This window comes from Neolamprologus brichardi, chromosome 1, assembly GCF_056152115.1.
Source record: "Neolamprologus brichardi isolate AB-2024 chromosome 1, ASM5615211v1, whole genome shotgun sequence".
NCBI lineage: Eukaryota > Metazoa > Chordata > Actinopteri > Cichliformes > Cichlidae > Neolamprologus > Neolamprologus brichardi.
In genome coordinates this window covers 44,404,712-44,432,256 of record NC_142104.1, presented here as the reverse complement: position 1 = coordinate 44,432,256, position 27,545 = coordinate 44,404,712, and the positions used below count along the sequence as shown (strand labels likewise).

Below are 27,545 nucleotides of genomic sequence, written 5' to 3'. Positions count from 1 at the left end.
GAGAACTGGGCAGTATAGGAAAACATCTTGTTTTCTACATGTTCCCGAGAGACACTACGTGATTTTATTTTAGACTTCAGCAGTGATTGTTGGTAACCCCTCTTTAGACTAATTCTTAGAATTTCTTCCAAATTTGAAGTCTCGAGCTCAACACTACTTTGACACAAGTAATAAAGTGTAGTACACTTTCCTTACACCACACAACAAAAATGTGCTCATTGTGTCAGCCAAACAACAGCTCACCTTCTCAGGCTTAGTGTCCCAGCATTCAGTCATCAGGTTGTGCAGGCAGCAGAACTGCACCTCTTGTGGACTACCCAGCACTGGCCGGATACCTTTTGAGAGCTTCTTTGCTATCTCGAGCTGGTGGTGTCCCAGCGCTGGCCTCCGCCCAGACAGGAGCTCATACATCACCATGCCATAGGAGAACATGTCCACCTTTAAGAGTTGTTCCCAAAAAAGGAACATTAAGGTCAGTTGATAAGGGTCAAGTGTCAGAGTTACATCTGAGGAGGTTATTAAGACCTCCTGATGAGTGTGTAAATAAAACTTTAATAAAGAAAACTTTAAATTTCATTTGGAGTGAAAAGAAGTTATGAAAGTAAAACCAACGGCCATTTGTGCCATTTAGATGAAAGCTACCCATTCAGTCTCTGAATGTTCATTTCTTGGATAATAACTCGTGACCACGGCCCATTTATGAATTTGCATATGCTCTATGTGGGTTAAAATCATGTAATAATTTTATTCTCAGAGCAACTCAGCAAGCAGACCAGCACGCGTTGGTCTGATGAAGACCTGAAGTCGTTGCCTGTTGTTCTGCTTGCTGAATTGTTCCAAGAATTTATTCTTGGAAGAAGAAATTGACATAATTTAATTTATTGGGTTTTTTTAAAATTTCTATTTCTTCTAATTCTCTACTTTTATTTCTTTTCCATCTTAAAGTGCTTTATAAATAAAGGTGGTATGACAGAATTTATCCTAAAATTCAACAAAGTGACTGATTTTTATAATGTTTTATTTATGTGAATATAGTACATGTGTAGCATTCGTCCCATTCTTGAGTGGACAATAACGGACTATAAACGACCAGCTTCTTCAATGATGAACGCCGACGCTTCACTGGCTGATGAGCTGAACACGTTTTATTCTCGCTTCGACGCCGCAGCAATTAAAACAACAAACGGCTGCGTGCGCTCGGAGTGCACCAGTGGCACCAATGCATTCATCCTCACAGAGCAGCTAGCACCGGTGTTCACGGAGATCTTCAACCTCTCCCTGGCCCAAGCTGTGGTTCCCACATGCTTCAAACAGTCCATCATTGTTCCTGTTCCAAAGAAACAACAGCCCGCTTGCCACAATGACTACCGTCCAGTAGCACTGACTTCAATTGTGATGAAGTGTTTTGAAAGACTGATGAGAGATCACATCACTTCTTCACTTCCTGCCACCATCGACCCACCTCAGTTTGCTTACCGGACTAATCGTTCCACAGACGATGCCATATCTCACCTGCTCCACACATCCCTGAGTCACCTGGACACTGGCAGAGGGAATTATGTTAGGATGCTGTTCGTGGACTACAGTTCAGCATTCAACACAATAATTCCCTCTAAGCTTTTCACCAAGTTGACGGATCAAGGACTCAGCTCATCACTGTGTCAGTGGATCCTCAACTTCCTCACAGACAGACCCCAATCAGTGAGGGTGAGGAAGTCTCCCCCTCCATCTCTCTCAGCACTGGAGCCTCAGGGCTGTGTTTTAAGGCCCCTGCTGTACTCACTGTACACTTATGACTGTGCAGCCACATCAGACTCCACCTCCATTGTCAGGTTTGCTGACGACACTGTTGTTGTAGGCCTGATCTCCGACAACATCGAGACGGCTTACCTGGAGGAGATTAGGAACCTGGAGACCTGGTGCCAGGAGAATAACCTCCTCCTAAACATCAGCAAGACTAAGGAGCTTCACTACAAAGCAGGCGAGGAATTACAAACCCCTCATCATCAGTGGCACGCCAGAGTGGACAGTTTCCGATACCTGGGTGTCCACATCATTCAGGACCTGTCGTGGTCCTGCCACATCAACACCCAGGTTAAGAAAGCCCGTCAGCGTCTCTTCTTCCTCAGAAGACTTAGAGACTTCCATCTGCCACTGAAGGTGCTCAAGAACTTTTACTCCTGCACCATCGAGAGCGTCCTGACGGCAAACATCTGCACCTGGTTTGGGAACAGCACCAAGCAGGACAGACGAGATCTGCAAAGAGTGGTGCGCTCAGCCGAACGCATCATTCAATCAGAGCTCCCTGACCTGCTGTCCATATTCCAAGATGGCGCTGGAGTGACGGCAGCCTTTCCAAGTAGCTCTGCAACACCGCACTTTTTCTTAACTTTTAACTTTTTTTTAGACTAGGCTTTCAAACTTTATTTTCCTTCCTCTAGTTACTGTACTTCTACCTCTTAGATATAGCGATACAAGATGGATAATGCACTTTTTAAAACTTCTGGAACCAGCTCCTTCATCTACTCGAGAGCGGAGCTGCTGGCTCTAAGAACAAAGGGACAGACCGGCATGCGACACAACATCCCGGCTGAGATAAAGAGGAGCTACAGAGGCTGCAAGGCTGGAGCGAGGAAAGCGGATCACTGGAGGCGATTCAAACCATCAATCCCGTCAGTGATAATGGGCAACGTGAACTCGCTACCGAATAAAATGGACGAACTGTGTGCTCTGAACAACCACCGACTATACCGTGAGTGCAGTTTGTTTATCTTCACGGAGACGTGGCTAACCGAGCTAACGCCACAGGCTAACGTAGACCTATGCGGTTTCACATCCGTGAGAGCTGATAGGGACACGCAGGCCAGCGGAAAAAGCAGAGGTGGGGGACTCATTGTCTACGTTAACAACAGATACTGCAACCCCGGACACGTCTCCGTTAAAGTTTCGGTATGCCGTCCGAACCTGGAGCTGCTAGCTGTTAGCTTGCGGCCATATTATCTACCACGGGAGTTCAGTCATGTGATCTGTGTGTGTGTTTACATCCCTCTGAAGGCCGACGCAACAGCTGCCTGTGAGAAAATACACACAGTCACAGCAAGACTCCAGACACAAAACCCCGAGGCTTTCATTATTATATCTGGAGACTTTAATCATGCCACACTGGATTCTACTCTGGCTGCTTTTCACCAGTTTGTGAATTGTCCCACAAGGAGCAACAGGACAATTGACCTACTGTATGCTAATGTGAGAGATGCATACAGAGCCACCCCCCTCCCCCCACTAGGGAAGTCAGACCACAACCTGGTTTACCTACAGCCACAGTACACACCCCTCGTCCAAAGGCAGCCTGTCACAACACGCTCCATCAGGAGATGGACCCCAGAAAACGAGGATGCTCTGAGAGACTGTTATGACACCACAGACTGGGACGTGCTTCTGAGCCCACATGGTGAGGACATAGAGGGGGCGACACACTGTCTTACAGACTACCTCAACTTTTGTGTGGACACGGTCGCCCCTGCTAAGACGGTACGGTGTTATCCTAATAACAAACCGTGGGTAACACAGGAAGTCAAAGCTGTCCTCAACATGAAGAAGAAGGCTTTCAGGAGCAAAGTGAAGGAGGAGATGAAAGCAGCACAGCGGGAGGTGAAACGCTGCCTGAGGGAAGCAAAGGACACCTACAGGAGGAAGGTGGAGCAGAAGTTGGAGAGGAACAATATGAGGGAGGTCTGGAATGGTGTGAAAACATCACAGGCCACAACACCAAGAACAGCACAGTGGGGGGGACTGTGGAGAAGGCAAACGAACTCAACAACTTCTTCAACAGGTTTGACCAGCCCACAACCCCCCCACCCTCACCCTCACCTTTACTACAGAGCCCTCTCCCCACTCTCCTACCTCCCTTGCTTCCCCCCCTTCCTGACACTATGATGACACCCCCCTCCTCCAATCCCTCTCTCAGCAGCAGGACATCTCCCCCCCCCTCCTCCCAATCATCTCCCAGTGTCACAGTGGATCAGGTCAGGAGACAACTGAGGAAGCTTCGCCCCAGAAAGGCAGCAGGTCCGGACAAGGTGTGTCCGAGGATGCTAAAGGCGTGTGCTGCTGAACTTGGGGAGCCGCTACAACGAGTCTTCAATCTCAGTCTGCGACTGGGGAGAGTGCCCGCCCTATGGAAGGCATCCTGCATCGTCCCGGTCCCCAAAAGGAACCGGCCCAATGAGCTGAATGACTTCCGACCGGTGGCACTGACATCACATCTTATGAAGACTCTAGAGCGGCTCTTCCTCAACCTCCTCCGACCACAGGTACAACATGCCCAGGACCCACTACAGTTCGCCTACAAGGCGGGTGTCGGAGTGGAGGATGCCATCCTGTACCTCCTGCATAGAGCCCACTCACACCTCGATGGGGGAAAAGGCACGGTCAGGATCCTGTTTCTTGACTTTTCCAGTGCCTTTAATACCATCCGGCCCTGTCTGCTCCAGGAGAAACTGAACAGGATGGAGGTGGACCCCTGCCTGGTGGCTTGGATCTCCGACTACCTCACCGACAGGCCACAGTACGTCAGGCTAAAGGACATCACGTCTGACACTGTGGTCAGCAGCACAGGAGCACCACAGGGAACTGTGCTGTCCCCTCTTCTCTTCACCCTGTACACCTCTGACTCTTGCTACAACTCTGAATTATGCCACATTCAGAAGTTTGCAGACGACACGGCCATCATGGGGTGTATCTGGGATGACCAGGAAGAGGAGTACAGAAGTCTGGTGAGGAACTTTGTCGCATGGAGTCACACAAACCACCTGCAACTCAACACCTCAAAGACTAAGGAACTGGTCGTGGACTTTGGGAGGTCCAGAGCAGGTCCACTGCCGGTTCAGATAGAGGGGGAGGAGGTGGAGGTGGTCAACAAGTACAAGTACCTCGGGCTGTGGGTGGACAATAAACTGGACTGGTCATGCAACACAGAGCACCTGTACAAAAAAGCCCAAAGCCGACTGCACTTCCTCAGGAGGCTGAGGTCTTTTAACATCTGCAGGAAGCTCCTGAGGATGTTTTACCAGTCGGTGGTTGCTGGAGTACTGTTCTATGCTGTGGTGTGCTGGGGGAGCAGCACAGCAAAGAAGGACTCATCCAGGCTGGAAAAACTGATCAGGAAGGCTGGCTCTGTGGTCGGCATGAAGCTGGACACTCTGGTGACAGTGGCAGAGAAGAGGACACTAAAGAAACTGCTGGACATTATGGACAATGCTGGACATCCTCTGCACACGGCCATAAACAACCAGAAGAGTCTGTTCAGTGACAGGTTGCTTTTCCCAAAGACAAGAACCAGCAGACTTAAAAACTCCTTTGTCCCACACGCCATCAGACTGTTTAACTCCTCTCTGGAGGGGAGAGGGAGGGGAGACAGGAGGACAAAGGAGGGGGGAACAACTAAGCTGTAGTGCCTCTCCACTTCACTGTGTAATACTTTTTGTTAATAATCAGCGGTGCAATAGACCTCAATACTTTAAATGTGCAATTCACTTGTATTTTTATTTTTATTTTTATTTTTATTTTTATTCCTATTTATTCTATTTATCCCCTTTGTATATTTTATCTATATATGTCTTTGTATTTATATATGTGTGTATATATATATATATATATATATATAATATTCTTAACTCTGTAACTTCTGTCGGTGCTGTGCTTTTTGGAAAACAAATTTCCCAGAGGAACCCACCCGAGGGATTAATAAAGTTTTATCTTATCTTATCTCTTATCTTATCTACACCAAGCGGTGCAAGTCCAAAGCTAGGAAGGTTATGATGGACCTCTCCCATCCCAACAATGGACTCTTCTCACTGTTGAGGTCTGGGAAGCACTTCCGCTCCCTTAAGGCCAAAACAGAGAGACCTCCTTCCATTTCTGAATGATGGCTTGAACAGAGCTCCGTGGGATGTTCAAGGATTGGGAAATCTTTGTGTAGCCTAAGCCTGCTTTAAATGTCTCAGTAACTTTATCCCTGACCTGTCTGGTGTGTTCTTTGGACTTCATGGTGTTGTTGCTCCCAATATTCTCTTAGACAACCTCTGAGGCGTCACAGAGCAGCTGTGTTTGTACTGACATTAGATTACACACAGGTGCTCTCTATTTAGTCATTAGCACTCATCAGGCAACGTCTATGTGCAACTGACTGCACTCAGACCAAAGGGGGCTGAATAATTACACACACCCCACTTTGCAGTTATTTATTTGTAAAAATGTTTGAATCATGATTGATTTTCGTTCCACTTCTCATGTGTTCACCACTTTGTGTTGGTCTTTCACCTGGAAGTCCAATAACATTGATTCATGTTTGTGTCTGTAATGTGACAAAATGTGGAAAAGTTCAAGTGGGGCCGAAAACTTGCCAATGTAAGCCACTGGAGATGTTGGAATACACACTGCTATTCTAGGTAATCTCTCTTTGCTAGCAATTTGAGCCTCTTCCTCAGGGGCTCATTTATCAAGTTAGCCTCTTCAGATTGACAACATCCTGTGTCAGCCTGTCTATTACTTAGATTTGATACACCAGAACTAACCTAATCATTACATAACACCATTTTTGCTTTGAGATTTCTGTGCTTTGGTTTTTGTAAAATAAATAAATAAATAAACTAACTTGTAAATGGCAGGGCTGATATAAAGCAGGAATTCCTGCTTTCTTTTTAGTTGGTAAAATAAATGTTGAACAGATCACCAATTGTTTAAGGAAATAAAGTACTGAAGGTGCTCTTGACATGAAATTCTCACCAGATGTCGATAACAACCCATCCAATCGACACATGCAAAGACCATGCATGTCCATAAATTATGTTTAATAATGAGAAATGACACAGGGCTTACTGAAATGTATTTAATACTTTGTACAAAAGCCTTTATTGGTGATGACAGCTTCAAGATGCCTCCTGTATGAATCTAATCTTTCTCTCTGAAACCAAACGGGAGTTTTGTTGGCTGTGTTTTGCTGAAAAGTCCGCTCATGTTTCATCTTCATTATCCTGGTAGATTTTTATCAAGAGTGTCTTAGTACATTTTTCAGGCCATCCTTCCTTCAGTTATATGAAGTGAGCCAGTGGTGTATGCTGAAAAATAATCACGTTTCCACCTCCAAACTTTACTATTGGTATGGTTTTTAGGGTGATATACAGAGCCTTGTGACCAGTGTTCCCTCTAAGCTGCTGGCACGCTCTCTGCGCACAAAAAAAAGATCTAACCTGAATTGACATTAAAATTAAAACTTTAACAATTCTGTTTTGCAGTGTTAGTCAGTGACTGGCTGGTCCCGTATGGGATCAGAACGATGCCACCTTATCCCATAGTCCAGCCAATGATGCGATTCACATTCATATATACACAGCTAATCAACATCGACAGGCTATGACAGCGTCGTTTAGCTAGCAAAGCGGCTGATGTGGAGTGAAGCCACGTTAATGACAACGTGGACAACCATTGGAGATGTGAGCAGGACAGACGGAACAACTGACGGACAAAGTGTGGACTTTATACCAGTTTTTAAATTGTGTTGATCGGCCACGTAAAACCAGAGTTATGATAAAATATCTGCAGTGTTTGTTTTTCTTCCTGAATACTGTCGTTGTTTATATTTACTGCAGGAAGAAACGGTAAAAACACTCGAAAGCACTCTCCGCCCAGTGTTACCAGCTCCTGAGTAAGGAAAATCGCTATTGGCTGTCCTAAAAGTCACTAAATGATGTCATTGCCTAATTTGCATAATTGGTCATGCTAATGTAATTGTAAGCTAAGTTGTTGGAGAGAGAAATAACGTCGTGGAAGAGACATAAAGTCGGTAAAAAACGTCCTAAATGCATTTAGAGTTTATTTAGAACTTAACGTTAATTTTTTTGAAGCAGTAATTATATAATTATTTGCCCGATATTGGTCATTATATCCTGTATTTTGCTAACAGAGAGTTAAAATAAATAAATAAAAAAAGTTGTGTTTTCAAAATTGGAGTTCAAGTTATTTTTACTTCCAATAGTGTTAACATACTGCAGGTCATGAACAAGATTTTTTAACATTTTCATTGTAAGTGGGATAAAGCAGTTAATTAAAAGTAGTCTAACATAAATGCTGTAATTAGATTACTTTAATAAACATGTAACTTGGATGATTCGATGCTGGCGTGACCACAGTGCACACGTCTGCTGTTGCTCACAGTGGTCGAAGGGACGCTCAGTTTGTGTGTTCAGACACATGAAACATTAGAGGGAACGTTGCTCGTGACATGTCTGTGAAGGTTCTCAGTCATCCAGGTCATCGTAGTCAAAGGAGCTTGCAAAGAAAAGCGTCTGGACTTCTTTAAGTTACTTGAAGACGTTTCACCTCTCATCCGAGAGGCTTCTTCAGTTCTAAGGTCAAATGGTGGAGAGTCCCAGATATATATATATAGACATATATATATGTTTGTAGGTCACCATTGCTGGTGACCTACAAACACGGTGTGTATCACGGTATCCAAAGAGTTTTATTTTGATCTGACCAGACTACATCTCCCAGTCACTGACTTGTCTAAATGTTGTTACTGATCTGGTTACAGTTTCATGTCAATAACACCTTTAGAATTATATTTACTTGGAAAAGTAGTGATGCATTCAATACACATTTTACCTCCTGTATGGTAACTTCTAACTTTTTTCCTCTTCTTCGGTAGCTAATTAGTCTCACAACGTTTGTCGTAGACCGTTCCTACCTCACAACAACCAGCTCACATGTTTTCAATTCAGCAGTAATTAAGCATTTCTTACCATTCCTGAAATATTTGGCATGTTTGGGTGATGAAGTGCCATTTCATATGAATAGAGAGCATGCTCTTATCTCACCCTGTATGTTGGAGGTCACAAGTTTAAGCAGTTCTATTAGGTACAGTGTAGCTGGTATCACAGGTACAGTACACTTGTGCTCTATTAATATAGTTGCTTGTGTGTTTTTGAGCCATCTCACTTTAACAGGTTACCTCCAACGTTTTAAATGCACCATGGGCAAGTTACAGAGTCCACCAATAGCAACAAACCTTCCACAATTTATTTAGAAATTGCACTGTCTAGTTAATTTATGTTTATAAAAATAATAAAAAAGTTTTATTATGTTATACAGACTGTATAACTAATCTGGAGTTTAGTTTGGCCGTCTCCAGTTTGACTGGATAGCACTGACCTGCTCAAACATGATTGGTCAGTGCTATGTATAGGTGTACAGGTCATACACGTATATGTGGAAATTCAGGATATCAACATATCCGTTTATATAGAGATGATATGTTTATTCTCATCATTTAAAAAATGGTTTAAAAAAACAAAACAAAAAACAAAACCACACAAAAGTCCAAAAAATGTTACAAACTTTTCTAATGTGGGTTAAAAAAGAAGCAGATACCTTCTCATCATACACAATGCCTGGTCGGATCTCAGGAGCCTGGTAGCCCGGTGTGCCTTCAACTCCCAAAGCCCCCTCATGGAAGGATTGTCGAGAGATGCCATAGTCAGACAGTTTAACATTGACCGTGTCCTGCACCTGGAAGACGTTATCAGTGAATTAAAAAGCCAAATGAAACGACAGAAACAGGCTTTCTCTTTTTTGTTTTGGTTTTTTAACATGAAATTACTGTTTTGCTTTCTATTTACAGTATTTTTAATAAAGGGAGAGCAAATAAATTAGCTCAGAATTCAAAAATAGGTGTATCAAAAAGAATTGTCTGATTTCAAAATGCTACATATTTTTAAAGTAATGGACATAGAAGCTTGCAGTTAACATTTAAAATACATGGCTGAATAAAAAGTTTTGCATACAATACACACAATGTTGACGGGCTCGTGACATACGCTGTCCTACCCCAGCTGTTGTTATAAAACCGACCCACAACCATGTGACGCTCACTAATCCCTCCTTCTAACAGTCCGTGTTACGATCGTTACCTGTGAAACTGGATGATTGGCTAATTCAATCTCGTGGCTCTGCGGCTTCCCACCCTCATTATTAAGTAAATTTCATGACACAGACGCACACGCACCACAAGAAGTTGTTGATTTGTGTGTCGGCGCATTTTCATGTTTTAGTGTTGCAGGTGTGGAATGTTTTTTAGGCTTTGTTCTTACAGGTGCAGTAGTTGGTGATATGTCGTACTTTTCCATTTTTACGCTACCCTTTTATTGTGTTTTCACCATCCTTCCTTTTTTCTTTTTCTCCTGCCTGTCAGCTTAGTACGGAGCCCCGCAGGGGACATGGGAGAAAAAGAAATTAAGACGGACTTTTGCGAGATCTCGCAAAAGTTTTAGCCGCATTCTTCGGAGGCCGCCAGCTCGAAGCCGACCGGGAGGTCGAGGCACGATGTGCCGGGAAAGCGGTGTTCCTCCCGGCTGTAGTAGGTCTCGACCTCCCGTTAGCTTCGAGCTAGTGGGTGTCAGATCTCCGAAAACATCGGAGCACTTTTGCAAATATGTGATGTCTTGTAAACCGAGCAGATATCTGACGTTTACACAACTACATTCACGCCTCAAAATATCTTAAAAGTGTATTTTGTGACCCAGAAAGAGTAATATTACAACTAAGTAGCTGCCGCCATTGTTGGAATTCAACTTTTGCGAGATCTCGAGTTTGTTTTGCGAGATCCCGAGTTTGTTTTGCGAGATCTCGCAAAAGTTTTGCGAGATCTCGCAAAAGTCCATCTTAATTTTTTTTCTCCCATGTCCCCTGCGGCGCTCCGTAGCTTAGACATTGTCACACAACACATATAATGTAATAGCTGAAATAACACTAAAAGAAATGAATAAATACACAGATAAAAGAAACACATAAATAAGAGGAGCCTTTAGAATTTATATCTCATCTTAATTCTGATTGTAAAAGCTGCTGGACAGGACAGGATTTTAAAAAAAAGATAAAAAGAACAAAATTAATTGGATGAATCTTTTTGATGAACCATGTAAACTAGAAAGCTTAAAAACATTTTACAGACCTCCAGAGACCACACCAGAATGTTATCAGATTTGAGGTCACAGAAGATGATGCTCTTTCTGTGAAGGTATCCCAGTCCTGCTGCAATCTGATAGGCTACTTTGAAGGTTAGCATGTGTCCAAGCGGCATGTACTTGAAGCCTAGAAAGACAAGACATATTTTCATATCTCAGTAATATCGAGCAAGTTTTAAAATCAACTTCAAATGGCAAATCAGAAGGTGAAGATCACTATGTACTTTTGCCTTTGTGCTTTTCCTCCAACACTGTGTTGAGGCTACCCAAGGGGGCTAACTGTAGGGCGAAGCAGAGTGGATGAATGCTGATGCCCACTAGCGAGACAATGCAGGGATGCTGGAGAGAGTGCAATGTGCTGGATTCCTGGCGAAACTCAGCAAAACTCCGATAGGCATTTGCAGACTGGAGGTGTTTCACCATGGTGTCTAAGACAATGAAGACAGAAAGACACGGGACCATCAAAGTTAATTGATTTACATTTACTGGCAATTTACATTTTGTGAAATGACTAAATAGTATGGTAAAATAGAGAAAGCCAATATCCAGCTGAAAGCATTGAGTGTGAGAGCAGCTGATCGTGGCTGGCAAGGAAACCTGGTCCCTCCGTGGCCGATTACCCAGACTACGTGATGTCCTACTACGAGATGTGAATCCCGACCATCACTGAAACCAAGCAGCTGATCTACACCATGGTAGATCATGGTAGTGATCACTGAAATGCTTGGCTCCACCAAGAGCAGTACCCTCCATGGAGAAAGAGATTAGGCACAGAGGGAAACCAACTATTGGAGCTGCAGAAATGCCTGATGAGGAAACTGATGCCTAAGATATACAGCAAGCTGCCTAATCCTGCCAAGCAAATACTTACAGCCATTTGAAGAAACAGAAGCCAGGAGAACAAATCAGAATTTTCTTCACTAGTTTCTACTCGTAGTGGCAGGGGAACAAGGTGTGAACAACCCCACCAAGGCTGGAGGTAAATAAGCAATAAAAGCATATGGGAGACCTGAACAGGATCCATCAGAGTAGCAGACATCCAGGAAAGAGTCTCAAGCATGAATGGCAGGACAGCACCACAGCCTGACATGAGTCACACCTACTGGCTAAAGAAGGTAACTGTACTCCATGAGCGTCTGAACCAGCTGCTAATGGAGGAGACACATCTGGAACACCTAACTGAAGGCTGCACAGTTTCTTCTTCCCCAAGGATCCCCAAAAGGGACTAGTACCATCTAATTACTGGAAAATAACCTGCCTCAGCACAACATGAAAACTCCTGTTAGACATCACAAGGGTTAAGATGAACAAGCTTGGTTTAAAACATGAACAGGGCCCAGAAGAAAATTGGCATAAAGACCGGAGGGGGAAAATGCCAGCTACTGGTAGATAGAGCAGTCATTTTCAATGCTACAGCCATGAGTAGGGATGGGTATCGTTTAGGTTTTATCCGATACCGGTGCCGAAACGGTGCCGGTGCTTAAACGGTGCTCAAACCGGTGCTTAAAGAATGGAGAACACCAAATTGGTCCAAAAACCTCTCATGTTCAGCTGTTTTTTTGTAAAAAGATAACAATGTTAAAAAAACGCTATGCATCGCCAGGTGTTTTATCGGATTTGAGGTGTTACCTCCTGAGATTCCTGAGATGAGAGTTTCCTGAGATGTCACACACTTTGGATTCTAGCCAATCATTTTACGTTTCCGAGGATAGTAGGCGGGTCCAGGTACGTACGTTGTTTTAGAGCAGAGCTACAGATTAAAAATGCCCAAGGCGAAGCAGTCAAAGTCTGGCTGTACTTCACAGCAAAAGATGCAAACTCAGCAGCTGCAACAAGTGCTTTAAGCTGATACTGTGATGCTGTCAAAGGAGGTAACACCTCAAATCTGATGAAACACCTGGCAACGCATAGCGTTTTTTTAAAAGCCGAGAAATGCGCCGTATTTGATAGCTTGCTGCGAGACCTCACAGCGAGCACATCTACTGCGGGTGTGGTGCCTGTTATCGACCCGGAGTTAGCAACATCCCCCAAAAACCCGAAGAGGAGAGTCCTGGCCCCTAGCCCTGCCAGTGTAGCAGAAATGATGATGATGATGATGCAGCAGCAGCCGTTCTTCTCTGCGTGAGTAGCTTAATGTTGTTCGTGTGTAATTTACGTTGAGTAGGCTAACCACGTTATTACATTAATGCAGGTAAGGTGAACTAGCAAACATCATCATAGCTACATGCGGCTGTCTTCTTGTTTGATGGCAGATACTCCCTTCACTCTAGCCAAAAAGGCTAAAATGACCAAAGAAAAAGTGGAAAACAGTTAAACATGAGAGGTTTTTGGACAAAGTTTGTGTTCTCCATTCTTTAAGCACCGTTTAAGCATCGGCACCGTTTCAAAAGTACCGGTTTGGTACTGGTATCGGATAAAACCTAAACGATACCCATCCCTACTCAACTAACTGGGTGTCAGCTGTTTGTATTTTGATTACATTCCCATAAAGCAAGTATGCTGCTGATTGCAAATTTAATAGTTAAATGTGAACTTCTGTCTCTGAAATGATCACACATAATTATGGTATTATCAGAAGAAAATTGCCAACTTACCAGCCCATTCAGCTGCAGACTGACATCAGCCTGAGAGAAAACTGTCTCATGCCAACACTAATATCAGGTTTTAGTGATAGTGTTGGTTTGCATGATAATCCCATTTTGAAGCAAAACAATGCGTTAAAAATGGCAAAAACATTTTATCGTGAGTGAAGTGACAGGTGTGTGTGTGACATGTGACAGGATCATGTCATGGGGTGTCCAGCAATATTTTCCATCATCTGCTTTCCAAATATTCAGAGAGATGTTTTTATTTTGTTAAAATCTATATACTCAAAAAAACTCTGAAATGCTTCTCTACCTGTCTCGCCGATTGCCTGCTGTTGACACTTCTTGAAGTGGAAGCGTTTGATAGCTACTGGCTGGTTACTATATCGGGCTCGATAGATGATGGTCCCACTGCCACCCTGGCCAAGGATGTCACTTTCCTCCTCAGAATACTCCAGCTGGGACTTCTGCAAAAAGAGCCTAACACACACACACACACACACGCACACACAATTGTTAATCATCAAGTCAAGTCTGACATTTGCTTGTACACTGTCTCACATAGATAATCAGTCTCATTTCCAAGAGTTGAGTGTAGAGAAAGTACCATGCCACATTGAGTCACATTGAGCCTACCTTGGTCCTTACACAGAATTGGGAAACAGAGTAAATCAAACCAAAACAATAATGGTTTTTTGAGGACAGTGCTCACTTTGGGGGTAAACAACATAGCAGCAATATATCCAGAGATTATTTAGTATATGTGCAACTACATCATGTTAGAGTTATAATGGAAAGACATCATGAAAAGTACTACAGAGAAGAATTATTAACAACAGTATTATTACAAATGCACATTTCAATACATATGTGACACTTCATTGCTTTAAATATTTTAAGCAATCAGATGATAGTGTACTGACAGTTCACAAGTATGACTACGTATCATTTATGTGCTCTGCGTTAGAGGTCCTTTACCAGATCTTTATGTTCTGATGGCTTTCGATTCATTTCTTTGTGTGATCATCATTTACTTTAACACTGTTTTTGATCTATTTGTGTTTTCTTTCTTTTCACTCTACCAAATATTTTCTTTGGATATGTGTTGGCAACAGTCTTGACATGCTTTTTTTGTTCCCTTCCACTGAAGATCACATGCCACGAAGCCCTTAAGAATATTCATGTTTGTGTCTTGTGTTCACGTCCTTTTTGCGCTGATTCTGAAGCTGTTATTTTGATCTCTCTCCAAACAATATTGACCGAACGAGCAGCAAAAGAAGATCCAAACTACGCTTCACATAAACATCGTCATGAACTCACTCTGACTTTTGCTGTTTTGCTTCCACCAGGATAAAATCACACTTCATGCACAGCTCTCTCTCTCTCTCTGTACTTCAAGTTTCCCGTCTAAAAATCTGTTTTCTTCATTATTTGCTTGCTTGTTACGCACAAGTCTGTCATTGTTTACAGGCTGTCGGCCGATGTTTTTTTCCCTTTTACTTACTTCCGAAAAGAAAACCTAATTTCTGCCGTTCAACAGGCTTCTGAACAAATTTAAACTTTTTAAAATTATGCAAAATGCAAAACGCTGTGTCTGTAATAAAAAAGAATAGCACAAGGAGAGGAAGTTTGTTTTAAACAAACAAACTTCCTCTCCTTAAAAGGAACGGACTTCAGCGTGAACAACCAGTTCCCCAAAGAGATCCTGGAACGACGCAGGGTCCTCTTCCCAATCCGACGCGGCTTCACCCAGAAGGGCTCCCGCGCTGTCATCTCTGTGGACCGGCTCTACGTGGACGGACAGCTTCACCGCGACCCCGACATCACTCCGTGGCTGTATTAACGTCACACCAGATAAGAATCCGCTACACCCTTTCCCCATCCACTCACACTAACTTGCATTAACATCTGTTTAACTTACCGGTATCAAATCGTATCTTAAGTGTGATATCATAGCAGAATGAACTCCGTCACTCTCCGTCAGTGATTTAATTGGAATGTTTCCGGGTTTTTTCCCCCTCTTGTTTTTATGCTGCTCACCCTCGTCCTTGGTTTGTTTCTTTATTTCTTTCACTACTTCGATCACCTGCTTCCACACTCATCCATAAACAACATCATTTATTTCGACACATACGCACAGCACAATCATGCACAATCACACTCAGTCATGCGCTCAACAGCAGCACATTTACATCAGTCAGACGGCGCACACAGTCGTATAGGATACACACACTTAAGCCAAGCGTACTCATACACATAGTCAGACTCAGGGAGCATCTCGCCACACATTTTTTTTCTCTCTCTCCTTCTCTTTATTTATGAACAAGTGATGTATTCTCTCCACCTGTCTAACTGGTTAAAAATATTATATAATTCCCCAACAGCTTGTGTCAGAACAAATGACCAAACATCCTCCAGCTTCTGTCTCCTGAGGGGCACCAGGCAGGGATGTCCACTCTCCCCTTCACTGTTTGCAATTTTTTATTGAACCACTAGCAGCAGCAATTAGACAGAATTCAGTAATTAAGGGCATAAAATGCAAGAACGTGGAACATAAAATCAGCCTTTATGCAGATGATGTGTTACTCTTTCTCCAAAACTCACAAACCAATATCTCTGCGGTGATTGAATTGATAAACTCTTTTGCAAGAATATCAGATTACTCAATTAACTGGTCAAAATCTACAGTCCTTCCAATTAATTGCTCCTTCCACACCACTGCAATCGAGAAATATAAAATATTTAGGTATTAATGTTTCTCCCAAGCTTGCAGATCTAACTAAATTAAACCCTATCCCACTTTTAAAGAAAGTAGAAGGTGATCTGGCTAGATGGAAATGTCTACCCATATCACTCATGGGAAGGGTTGCCGCTATAAAAATGATGGTATTACCAAAAATAAATTATTTATTCTCAATGATCCCAACTAAACCGCCACAAGATTGGTTCAGATCTCTAGATTCATGTATGTCCAAATTCCTTTGGAAAAATAAACCCCCACGTATAAGCTTAAAAACACTACAAAAGACCAAGGATAAAGGAGGATTAGAACTACCTAACTTTCAGCACTACTTCTTAGCCAACAGGTTTCAGTTCATCTCAGGATGGCTAAAACAGACCCTCTTAGACGAACCTTGACTAGATGTAGAACAAGCACTTTGCAAAAATCTAGAGATTTCAACCTACCGTTTATCAGCTCAAACATCCAACGACAGCGTCAACATTAGCTCTTCTCTGACAGCATGGTGGGAGTTTCTAAAATTGACGGAGTCTTCATTAATCCCATGCAAACGTACACCTATCTGGAACAACCCTGACATATTACAAAAAAACAATAAATAAATATAAACTTTTCAGATTGGAGTGGTAAAGGAATCAAATACTTAGAACATATACTAGAAGGAACAGAATTTATTCCATTTGACAGACTAGTTACACAGTATGGGATCAACAAACACCACCAAGTGTGGTTCAATTTCTTACTCTTAAAACCCCAAAATTACTATCCAAAATATACAGAATGCCTTCTAAAACAGATGAGTCAATATCACTTCCTATTGCAAAATGGGAAGTGGATTTATCAGTTAACTTAGACCAAAACCTCTGGTCTCAGATTTGCTTAAAAACCTTTCATTTAATTAGAAATCCCAGTCTTCAATTAATTCAATACAAAATCCTACATAGAGTGCAAAACGTATGACGCCTTTTGTATGGCCTGCTTTAACAACGTGCTAACCTTATTTACAATCAATATTGTATGGATGTAATAATGATGCTAAAGATACAGAGGGCTGTTAGAAAAATAAAAATAAAGTTTATCCATGCACTATACAGGTCATCGGATGTTCCAGATGGGTTATACGTCTACCAACAACTGCTCACACTGCCAAACTAATTCACCGGACAATTATATCCACGCTCTTTGGTTCTGTCCACCAGTTCAGAAGTTTTGGCACGAGATATGTGAAGACTTATCAAAGTGTCTGTATGTGTCTAATGTAACATTCCAACTTCCCCCTTAGTGTGTTTGTTGAGCAGCTTAGATAATGTCACTTCAGAAAAGAATATAGCCCATATGGTTTTCACTGCCCTATGCATCGCCAAGAAAACAACTGGAAAAATAAAAATAATCTTAATTCTAACCAATATAGAAATTATCTATTAGATTACATTAGTCTTGATATAGGCAGGTGAGTGTATGGGGGCCCAGCACTGGCGCATGGTGCCGCCAGTGCATCGAGCCTCCTGGGGGGCTCTTCAACTGGTGGGGGAGGTTGTTACATCTTGCAGGAGCTCTCCTCTCTTCAGGAACTCTCTCTGCAGGAGGAGGAGATACAGGAGAGGTGGAGGAAGCTCTCAGCCTGGGCGTCTATTGTCTTGTGTAGTCTGGAAGATGAGTGGATGACGGGGTGGGGGCAGTTTTCTCTGTGGTGGGGTCGGGTGGGCTGTCCCGGGCTCTGTGGGGCCAGGTGGCGCTACTGAACTGGGCCCCGGTCCAGATGGGCCTGGTTCCCCTTTCCCTGGCGGGTTGCAGAATATGGGGGTGCCTACTGGGGTCAGTGGGGGAGCTGGCCCCAGGGAGGGGTCACTTGCCCCTCCCTTCCTTCCCTCCCCATCTCCAGCTGCCTCCCTCTTCCCGCTCCACCACAATCACCCACACATGCAGGGCCTTGGGGTAAAGGTGTGTCACCAGGGTGCAGGGAAGGCACCCCACCTCTGTCCCCTTCTGGCTGCCTGTGCCTCAATTTTATCTCACAACTTAGACATTCACATTACTCACACTCTCATAACACATACATATAGGATCTTGGGGGTGGGCACGCTACACGGACTCCAAAAGACCATCAGGGTGTACACCTCACCCCTGGCGTCGTTGCCCACCTCTCAATTTTAAATACACGTAGACATTGAGGGCTAGCAGGAGGGGCTATGCACTTACCTGCTGCTCTCTGGCAGGTAGCTCCATGCCCTCCTGGGTTTTAAATGCACATTAGAACACACATGCATCAACACTACATATGAGCGGGCGGAGGGAGGTTTTGGAGTCTTCACACACCCCCGTTCTCTGCTGCCTGCTCTAATAAAACTTGCTCTGCTTGGTTGAACGCTGTCATCGTGGAAGATGGAGTTCGATTCCAGACTGTGGTGCTATAGGATTGCCACGTATTCCAAAATCTCATCTCGATAGCTCTCTGCATTGAGATAGTTTCCAGTGATGACAAGCCTCGTCTTTCCAGACAATCCCACTGCTTGCACCACTAGCTGTTACCCTGTTCGTTTATTTGTCATATATAAGTAATGTAGAAATGTTTAGCTTATTTTAGAGTTTAGAAATGTGTTAACATAGAATGTAGAATTATTGTAGAGACACTGACACTGCCCTCAATGTAATAAAGGCCTGACTGTCATGAACTTAGGAGTAGATGGTAGGAGACCCCTCCCCCAGTTGAACTGTGAAAGGTCTCAACATTTGACCTGGATAACTGTGGTCTGGAAGGGAGATGGGTTTTATGACCTCTAGGGAGTCACCTACACCCACAGTGTTTTAACTGTCACGCACACTCACTCACGTGCACACACATACACACAGGTATGCGTACACAGTCACACACGAGCACTCACATAGACACAGACACAGTTTGCAGCACACCGTGGGAGGGGTTTTATGATGGGGACGCCTCTATAAAGCTGGCTGTAACTAACAAAGGGGTGAAGATTTTGCAGAGGGACACACCGGCCTCGTCTTCCCTTCTAGAAGTGCATGCTTAAATGAAGATGAATAAAGATGAATAAAGGTTTTGTGAAATAACTACTGAGTTCCGGTGCCGTCTCTGGATGCCTTGACGAATAAAAGAACCGGGGGTAGAACTGATTTCGTAACAGTAACAATGGCACATGAGTGAAATTCTTAGGCTCTGAGCTGCTTCAATGTTGCATGCAGAAAAGTAGAATTGCACATAAAGTAACAATAAAATAAACGATATAAATAAAGAATATAAAAATGCAAAAGCAAAAATGCAGTTTAGAAACAAAACCTATATGCCCTGTGTGAAAAAATGATTGCCCCCTAAACCTAATAACTTGTTGGGCCACTCTTAGAACAAACAACTCCAATCAAGCATTTGCGATTAACTGACGGGTTTTCAAGCATGAAGGTCATACTACAGCATCTCAATCAGACTCAGGTCAGGACTTTGACAAGGACACTCTAAAGTGTTCATTTTGTTTTATTTAGAGGTAGTGTGTTGGTGTGTTGTGGTTCGTTTCCTGCTGCAGAACCCACTTGCACTTCAGGTTGAACATTTTGGAACACCCAAATTCAATGATTTGGATGGGTGAGCGAATACTTTTGGCAATTAGTGTAATAATAAAACGACTTCATATAGCAAAAGGCAACTAGTGACAATTTATGAATGGTATATAGTCATATTTCACTATAATGCAAAATAAAGCATGTAGAACATTTTACTACAAGCACCCTATAATCACAAAAACGAAGAAAATGCTATTTCCATTCAAAGGCTGGAGTTTCTAGGTGGTATTCTAATTATAACTTAGAAAATAATAAAATCAACTTTCTTGTTGTTTTTCTCTAGTGTCTCCAGCAAAATATGGTTTGAATTCTACACTATATAATGCAAAACTACTATCAAACATCCGGCTCACGAGGCATCCAGAAAAAAAGAAACAAATGATAATTTATTATGTGTACATATTAACCATACAACATATTAAAGTTAAGAGTTTCTTAAAGAAGGGCTTTTAATCTCGGACCTTGATTTCTGTCCTGCTGTCTTGCCTTGCGCCTGTGTTTTTCTTTGAAATTAAATGATGAGAAACTTTAAAGTCAAGCTCACAATTAACCAGCAGAGTAAGATTTCATATGTTTCAGTCTAATATGAAATTATAGAGTTTACCGTGCAGGGAAGTCAGTCATGAAGAGCTCTGGGACCAGCTCCTGAAGAGGAACTGGCTGATCGGGATGCAGAGGACACACGATGTGTTCCTTCTCCACTGCAGCCAGTACGCAGTCCTCCATGTTAAAATAATAGACCCCTGCTTCTCTTCCTTTGCCATCTTCACATTTTACACCATCTCCATCCTTGCTGTGTTCATTGGCTGGGAACTCAACCTGATTCTTTTGGCCCAGGGAGGCACAGAGAGAACAAGGGGCATACTGCTCTACAAGAAGACTCCCATCACTTTCACTGCCAGTCAAAGCTAGAAGAAAGTAAAACAAGTATGTTCACTTTATGTACAGATGCAGCAGAGAGCTGAAAACCAGAGTTGATGCACAACACAGAGTACTGAAAGCACTTTCATCCATTCACACATGGATTCACAAAACACTTTTACTCTTTAAGGGGCTGCACTGAATAATTCGATTACAAAAAGTTCTTGAGACACAAGGCTCTGTAGCACACCGATGTGTTAAACCATCTTCATTTGCGATAATGTTTTATGTACATATGTACAAACGTATTCAGGATCGGCCTATGAATGAAAAGTTTGACAACATTAAGCCCACGCAGTTCCCAGTTTGAGAGAAAAACACAGCAGAACCAGTGACAATCAGCATGGCACACACAGTTTGAGGAGCTGGAGTCTGTGGCACAAACACTCTGTTTTGACGAAGAGCAAAGAGGCGAACCTGTTACTGAGATGGCGAGCTCCCGTTGAGATAAAGAAAAAATGTTTCAAGCATCCAAAAAAGCAACGCTGTTTTTGTGCTCACCACTAAAAACTTTACAGGGAAAAAGCGAGCGTGACTCATTCACTGACGTGAAGAAAGCAAACTTTGTAGCTGCTCCATCATCGCATCATTCTTTCTCCATAAGTGACATTCTAACAACCAGTGTGTGCTGAGTCAGCATGGTTAACATACCCCCACCCTCAACTTTGTCTGCCACCCAGCATACAATATACCCAACGCTAATGTCTGCCCCCACCCTTCCCAAGTGGTGGGTCTACGGGGAAGCGGATTCATATCATTTCCTCAGGCTGTGCCCAAGCAAGCCAAGTGAATCCAGACCTTTTTCAGTGGGTATTTTCAATGCTACCAGGTACAGCTTTGATACAGGGGATTCACATACTGTGAGCTGACGCTCTGCTAGGGTACTGCAAAAGAGCACGTAGTGTACTGACCTGGGAACCACTGCTCTATCAGAGAGTTGACATGGTCTGTGATGAATGCCATAGCAGAGAAGTCCCTGGTCTCTGACTGACAGATAATCTTTATGCCTCCACTCTTCTTCCTCTTCCAGTTAACATCTGATGACTCCACACTGCACAGACATAAACAAGCATCTGCATCAACTCAAAGGATATTCCCTTAAAACTTAAAATTCACCCACTTAAAATTCCCACCATGCATCTTCTAGCTCCAGCTCTTACCTGAGGTAACCTCCATCGAAGGTGACGAGAAGTCCTTCCTTCCAGTAGATAGTCTGGCTGCGTCGCACTCTGAAGGTGCTGCAGCGACTCCTCTGTTGTGATCCGGTAAAGCTGTAGATCACAGAACTCCTGCTGTGCCGGCTCCTGGTGCTTTTTATTTTGCTTTCAAACGACTGCATAGATGCAACGTTTTAGGCCACGAAAGTGAAAAACTCACAATTAAAATCGGAGAATGAAGAGAAACTACCTGCATGTCCATTTCTTGGAGGCTTATAAGCATCCTGGCAATGAAACGCTCCCAAAATCCAGCAGGAACGAAGCTCATCTTGAAAAGGCGTTGGAGGGTGTTGTGGGTCTGCTGGCGGAAGCCATGAATGTCCAGGGCTGGCTTAGGGGGAAGTAGATGGGGCAGCAGATAGCTGTAGGAGGGCAAAAGGAAAACAAATATCCCCGGTGTATGAGAAGGTACTGAGAGACGCTCTCATAGAGTAGCAAGTTGTCAATCACATCACAATTTATAAGCTGCTTCATCTTCCTTTAACCTCCTACGCAGTGTTGGGAAGGTTACTTTTAAAATGTATTCCATTACAGATTACAGATTACATGTCCCAAAATGTATTCTGTAACGTATTCCGTTACGTTACTCAATGAGAGTAAAGTATTCTGAATACTTTGGATTACTTAATATATTATCATGCTGTTTACAACTACATGAATGTACTATTGCTGTGATTTATTACTGTTACTGAAGGTCCGCGGCTCCGAACCGTAGTAAAGGGACCTCTGGCTAATACGGTGGGTTCTGTGTCGGCTCGTAGCTGAAAACTAGCTTTACTTTGTTGTCTGGGTCAACTTTGCTAGCAGAGACAGAGAGAGGCGTTGAAAGGCTGCTCCAACAGAACTTATTGTTTCAGAGGAAAACACGAACACGGTGTACAGTCGAGTCTTAATAGCTTACTTACAACTGGGCTCGTCAGGCACTCTTCTTGGCTGCAGTGGTTATTATTATATTTACAAGCTTCCAGCTCCCGTTTCTGCTCGATGACAGCTCGTACTTTTCCTTTTTCTCCCTCCCTCGCTCACAGACACATAACGTGTATGGCAGTCCATTCTCCCTGCAGCACGGACTACACTGCCCATGATGCTACATTCTTTAGAGCTATACCTGTAGCATTCTGCCTGTTAGCTTAGCACAACAACAACAGGCGCTCTCTCACTCAGGAAACACGCAGAGAGTCACCCTGTAACCATGGCAACCGTAACGCTGCCTGGAACAACAGAACGTAGCTGTCAAACAAAACCCAAACAGTCCTGACCCGCCACAATATGAAACAGGGAAGTACCGCCGTGTAATCCATTTATTTCAACAAAGTAACTGTATTCTAAATACCACCTTTTTAAACGGTAACTGTAACGGAATACAGTTACTCATATTTTGTATTTTAAATACGTAACAGCGGTACATGTATTCCGTTACTCCCCAACACTGCTCCTACGACCTGAACTCTTTCATGGCTTTTCTAATTTCTCTTTGCTATTTTGGCTGATTGCAACCTGATGAATGTAAAAACAAAGAATTATGTGATCTTTTTTTAACCTGAGTTTTGTTTTGAAGAAAAATGAGATCATAAGAGGACAATAGCTTTAAATTACGATACGACAGTGGTAGTATGATGTCCTCGTAAGTGGATATCAGGCCCTTGTAGAGCAAAATGTAGTATTTTGGTCTAGACAACCCAAAATCCGATGTCCACATATGTGAGGATAATAATTTTAAGTTGTATATCATACAATCCTCCTGCTGCCCATTTGAGAATGTTTCCTTAGAGCTGTTTAGGACCTGTAAAGAGTAACTCCTGAAAAGAGAGAGAAATTACCTGTTGTTGGCCACAGGCAGGGCAATCTCAAACTTGGCCAGAAACTGGAAATACTGTTCCTCTGTCTGCTGTGTGAAGCCTGTTCCTACCAAAAGCATCTGCACAACAGACACCACAACAGATATTACTTCAAAGCACCCGTTTCAACACACAGAACAACAGAAAGGCAAGTCTCACCCTGAGGTCTTCAGTTTGGATCACTCCGTTTCTTGCTATATATCGAGAGGATTTGAGGTGTACGATCCTCTCTAAGCACTCCGATAGCCACACGGGACAAAGGAAGTAGAGAGTGCAGAGCCCATGGCTGGTGTCAGGAAAGTGGAGCAAGGTTCCAGTTTCTATCAAGAAACCGATCGCTGGTTGTCGGGAAAAAAGGAGAAAAAGAAAAAAACGATGAAGAAATAACACGTCGATGTGGTGATGCTTCACAAATAAGCAGCATTTAGAGTGGAAACCTCTGCCAACGCTGCTACATAACGTTATACTACAGTGTGTTTCTAATGAACTAGGCAGCTCATTAATCAGCCTTTAAGACTTTCTTTAAAGACCTGTTGGAGTAAGATTAGAGGTCAAATGTCACATTATATTGGGATGCAAGCTTTAATGTGATATTTATAGTGAACATATACCAGTATCATTAACACCCCCACAGACACTGCGTCTGCTCCCAGACCACCAACACACAGAGCAAACGTGAGCAATCTCCCACTCCAGCTCATTAATCAGCCAAAGAGTTGAGCACACTTTAACAGTGAGGGTAAAAACATGAAACTCTACATTAGTATGAACAGCTCTCACAGGTTACTCCAGCTGTCTAAAAGTATTAGACGCTTGGGCTCCGTTTTCCAAACCACTAAATTGAACCCAATTAGTGACTAAGTGCACCGATCTAGAGGGAAGCTGCTGTTAACAGGTGTGGCTGTTCTCTCTGCAGAGGCAGGGAAGACACCTGGAAGGTACTGAGCTAATCCCCTCACCCATCGGCTCCATCTAAGCTCTGCACTGCCTACTGATAAAGACTCACAATCACATTCTAGATCTTGTTCTGGCATTGAGAAACTGAACATTTTAGTATGTTCATGGATGTTAAAATCACTCGTCATATTTTCTCCTATCTTAGCTGAGCACTGAATCAGATAAAAAGTCTGAGAAATTCTAAGTAAGGCCCAAACAGGTTTTTGAGCATCAGGCTTTAAAGTAAATGAAAACTCTGTCTGGGTCTTTGTCCTCAAGTGTTGGGGATTTTCTCTGCATTATTGTCTTTATGCAACAATATAAAGCAGTGAGACAACTGCTGTTGTGATTTGGCACAACAAATAAAACCAAATAGAACTGAGTTTCCTAAATGTTGCCAACGAAAGCAAAGGCAGCAGAATTAATGAAAGTTTGACCAAGGTAAAATATATCAAATAAAATCTACGTATAATAAGAATCTCCATTTAGTCTTCCCTACATCCCAATATCTTCAAATATCTTCAAATATCTTCAAATATCTTCAATATGTTCAAACAACGGCAGTAAGAAACTGTGCAGAGCATTCTTCTCACTCTGACTTTCTGAATAATGTAGAGTCCTTGAAAAGGTCAAATGTGACATTTCAAAGCTTTCTACAGTACTTCTATATGTTGACAATATACACCACACTTAAGGATCATAGTTTCTAAGTTACAAGTTCAAACAATCATATTTTTCTTAAACCAACAAAGCAGTGAAAATGAACTCCAGGACTGAGAAGCTAACTGATTCTTGAGGTTTGCTCTAACAGCAAATGCGTCCTCATAGACACTCTTGCTTAAAGGCCTCATCCTGTATGTGTTCATATTTGATACAAGTTTTTGGGACCTCTACATGATCACTGTCATTTTTCTTCCCCCTTAAACAAGAAATGAATTGTGAAAAATGCTGCTGGTAACAAATCTGATACAAAGTTAAACTCGTATGCACAAAAATATTGAATCTATTTTTTACATTTGTTAAAAGGTTCAATAAACAAATAAATAAAGTTGTTTCCAATGATGTGGCAGCAAAGTGTCCATGTAAATAAACTGGATTATCTCTAGTTTTATGCACACAGAAAATATATGAGGGTTTGTTTTGTACATTAAAACTTCTTTGGAATCTCTTTAAGTGGCAACTTAATGTTAGGAGATACAATGTTACCAAAAACATTGATATGGTAATGTACACAGCTGTTATGTTCACTGTTGTTGGCTGACGTTATTCAGTGACTTTGAAGGAGACGCCTTCCACCCACTCATTGGCTGGTGACTCTGTGTTGGCTCATCAAATTACATGAAAAATGTCCCAAATGAATTTTCATAAATGATTTCCACATTTCAAATGCTGTCATAATACCAGTCTGCAGGTCTTCGTAATCTCTGATGTCACTTCCTGGGTTTTGTTCGATGATGTCATTTAGCTGTGCATCAGTTAGGTACTGGACCTCTCCTTCGGAATGTCGCCTCTCCTTCTCGGCTATGACTATTTCCTGGAGTGCCAGGTAGCTTCTGGGGATCTGGAGGAGACAACAGTGGTACAAATTTACTTTCAAGTAGAATAAGAACCCAATGCTATCACTTTAAAAATTGTCATAAAACGTTTATACAGAGTCCTGTATGTATACAATACTGGCAACCACCTGTGCTGCCCCCTCAGTCTCCTAGTAGACACAACGATGGTATCAATTTGAAAATCCTAGGTGACTTCCTTCACCGTTATCGCACTCACAAGAGCTTGAGCTTAAGGTTGAGGGATAATATGTTTATTATAAGTGAATAAATGATTAAAACTTCTGCATAGAGTTTGCTGACAAAACACATGGTTATAAAGATTACTATATCAGTTTCCCACTGCTAGGTCATTTAAAATAACTCTTAAAAACACGTATACGTTTATACAGAAAGCAAACACTCTTTTCTGAAGGGTCAAAGTGCAACACTGTCTCTGCATGTACATGATTACATGATTAGCTTGCTTACCAGTCTGCCGAGCAGTTTGCCACCACAGGCTAAGCTGCTGTTATCTTTCATGGAGAGAACCACCTGGTAGATCAGCATCTTTAGACCATCAAATCCCTCCAGAGTTTTACAGGACACTTCACTGAAAAGCAAGAACAGCACGCACGCGTATACAAACTCCGAAAAGAGATGATCTGTAAGAAGATGACGAATGTTAATAAGCAAAAGTTAAATGTGTACTTACTGCAAGTGTTTGTAGGTGATATCAGGGTAACCAGCAGCTCGAGTGCCTGATGGGGATCGACACAGAGCCAACACGTAAGCCCTCAGTGTCGCCAGCCTCTCCGTACGAAACTTGGTATCAATAAGATCCAGATGTGTTCCCACTACAATCACTGCAGAGTTAGGGGCTCGTGCCTGCAGCATACAGCACACAAGCAATGACATAATAACTGACAGCATGTTAAAGAAAGAAGCATAAAAATGACAAAATCACCTGAAGATTTGATTTGTGAAACAGAATGAATACAGATGTGTCACAGGTGTATCTATTCTATTACTGTTTGATATCAATAATCACCACTACTGAATTTCTTTCATGGTAGATGTCAGTTCATTATATACGATCAATTCATGCACCAGGCCACTAGAGGTGGGAATCACCATACATCCCACGATACGATATTATTGCAATACTTAACGCACGATACG

The 27,545-nt window shown here is 42.6% G+C and overlaps 1 protein-coding gene and 1 pseudogene across 1 annotated transcript in view; one reads left to right on the top strand and one right to left on the bottom strand.

Moving 5' to 3' along the window:
• lrrk1 (leucine-rich repeat kinase 1) overlaps positions 1-27,545 on the bottom strand; it is a 93,585-nt gene that overhangs the window by 21,083 nt on the left and 44,957 nt on the right. The window contains exons 17-30 of the mRNA XM_087843037.1: positions 27,079-27,251; positions 26,856-26,976; positions 26,233-26,392; positions 24,055-24,233; positions 23,878-23,975; positions 22,248-22,419; positions 22,001-22,173; positions 21,752-21,891; positions 20,524-20,827; positions 13,920-14,086; positions 11,246-11,449; positions 11,009-11,148; positions 9,430-9,567; positions 244-438 (exon numbers count right to left, since the gene is read on the bottom strand). Of these exons, the coding sequence (XP_087699163.1) occupies positions 244-438; positions 9,430-9,567; positions 11,009-11,148; positions 11,246-11,449; positions 13,920-14,086; positions 20,524-20,827; positions 21,752-21,891; positions 22,001-22,173; positions 22,248-22,419; positions 23,878-23,975; positions 24,055-24,233; positions 26,233-26,392; positions 26,856-26,976; positions 27,079-27,251 (2,364 nt within the window). The remainder of the gene's footprint in view (positions 1-243; positions 439-9,429; positions 9,568-11,008; positions 11,149-11,245; positions 11,450-13,919; positions 14,087-20,523; positions 20,828-21,751; positions 21,892-22,000; positions 22,174-22,247; positions 22,420-23,877; positions 23,976-24,054; positions 24,234-26,232; positions 26,393-26,855; positions 26,977-27,078; positions 27,252-27,545) is intronic.
• Positions 1,105-3,375, top strand: LOC148106532 (uncharacterized; annotated as a pseudogene).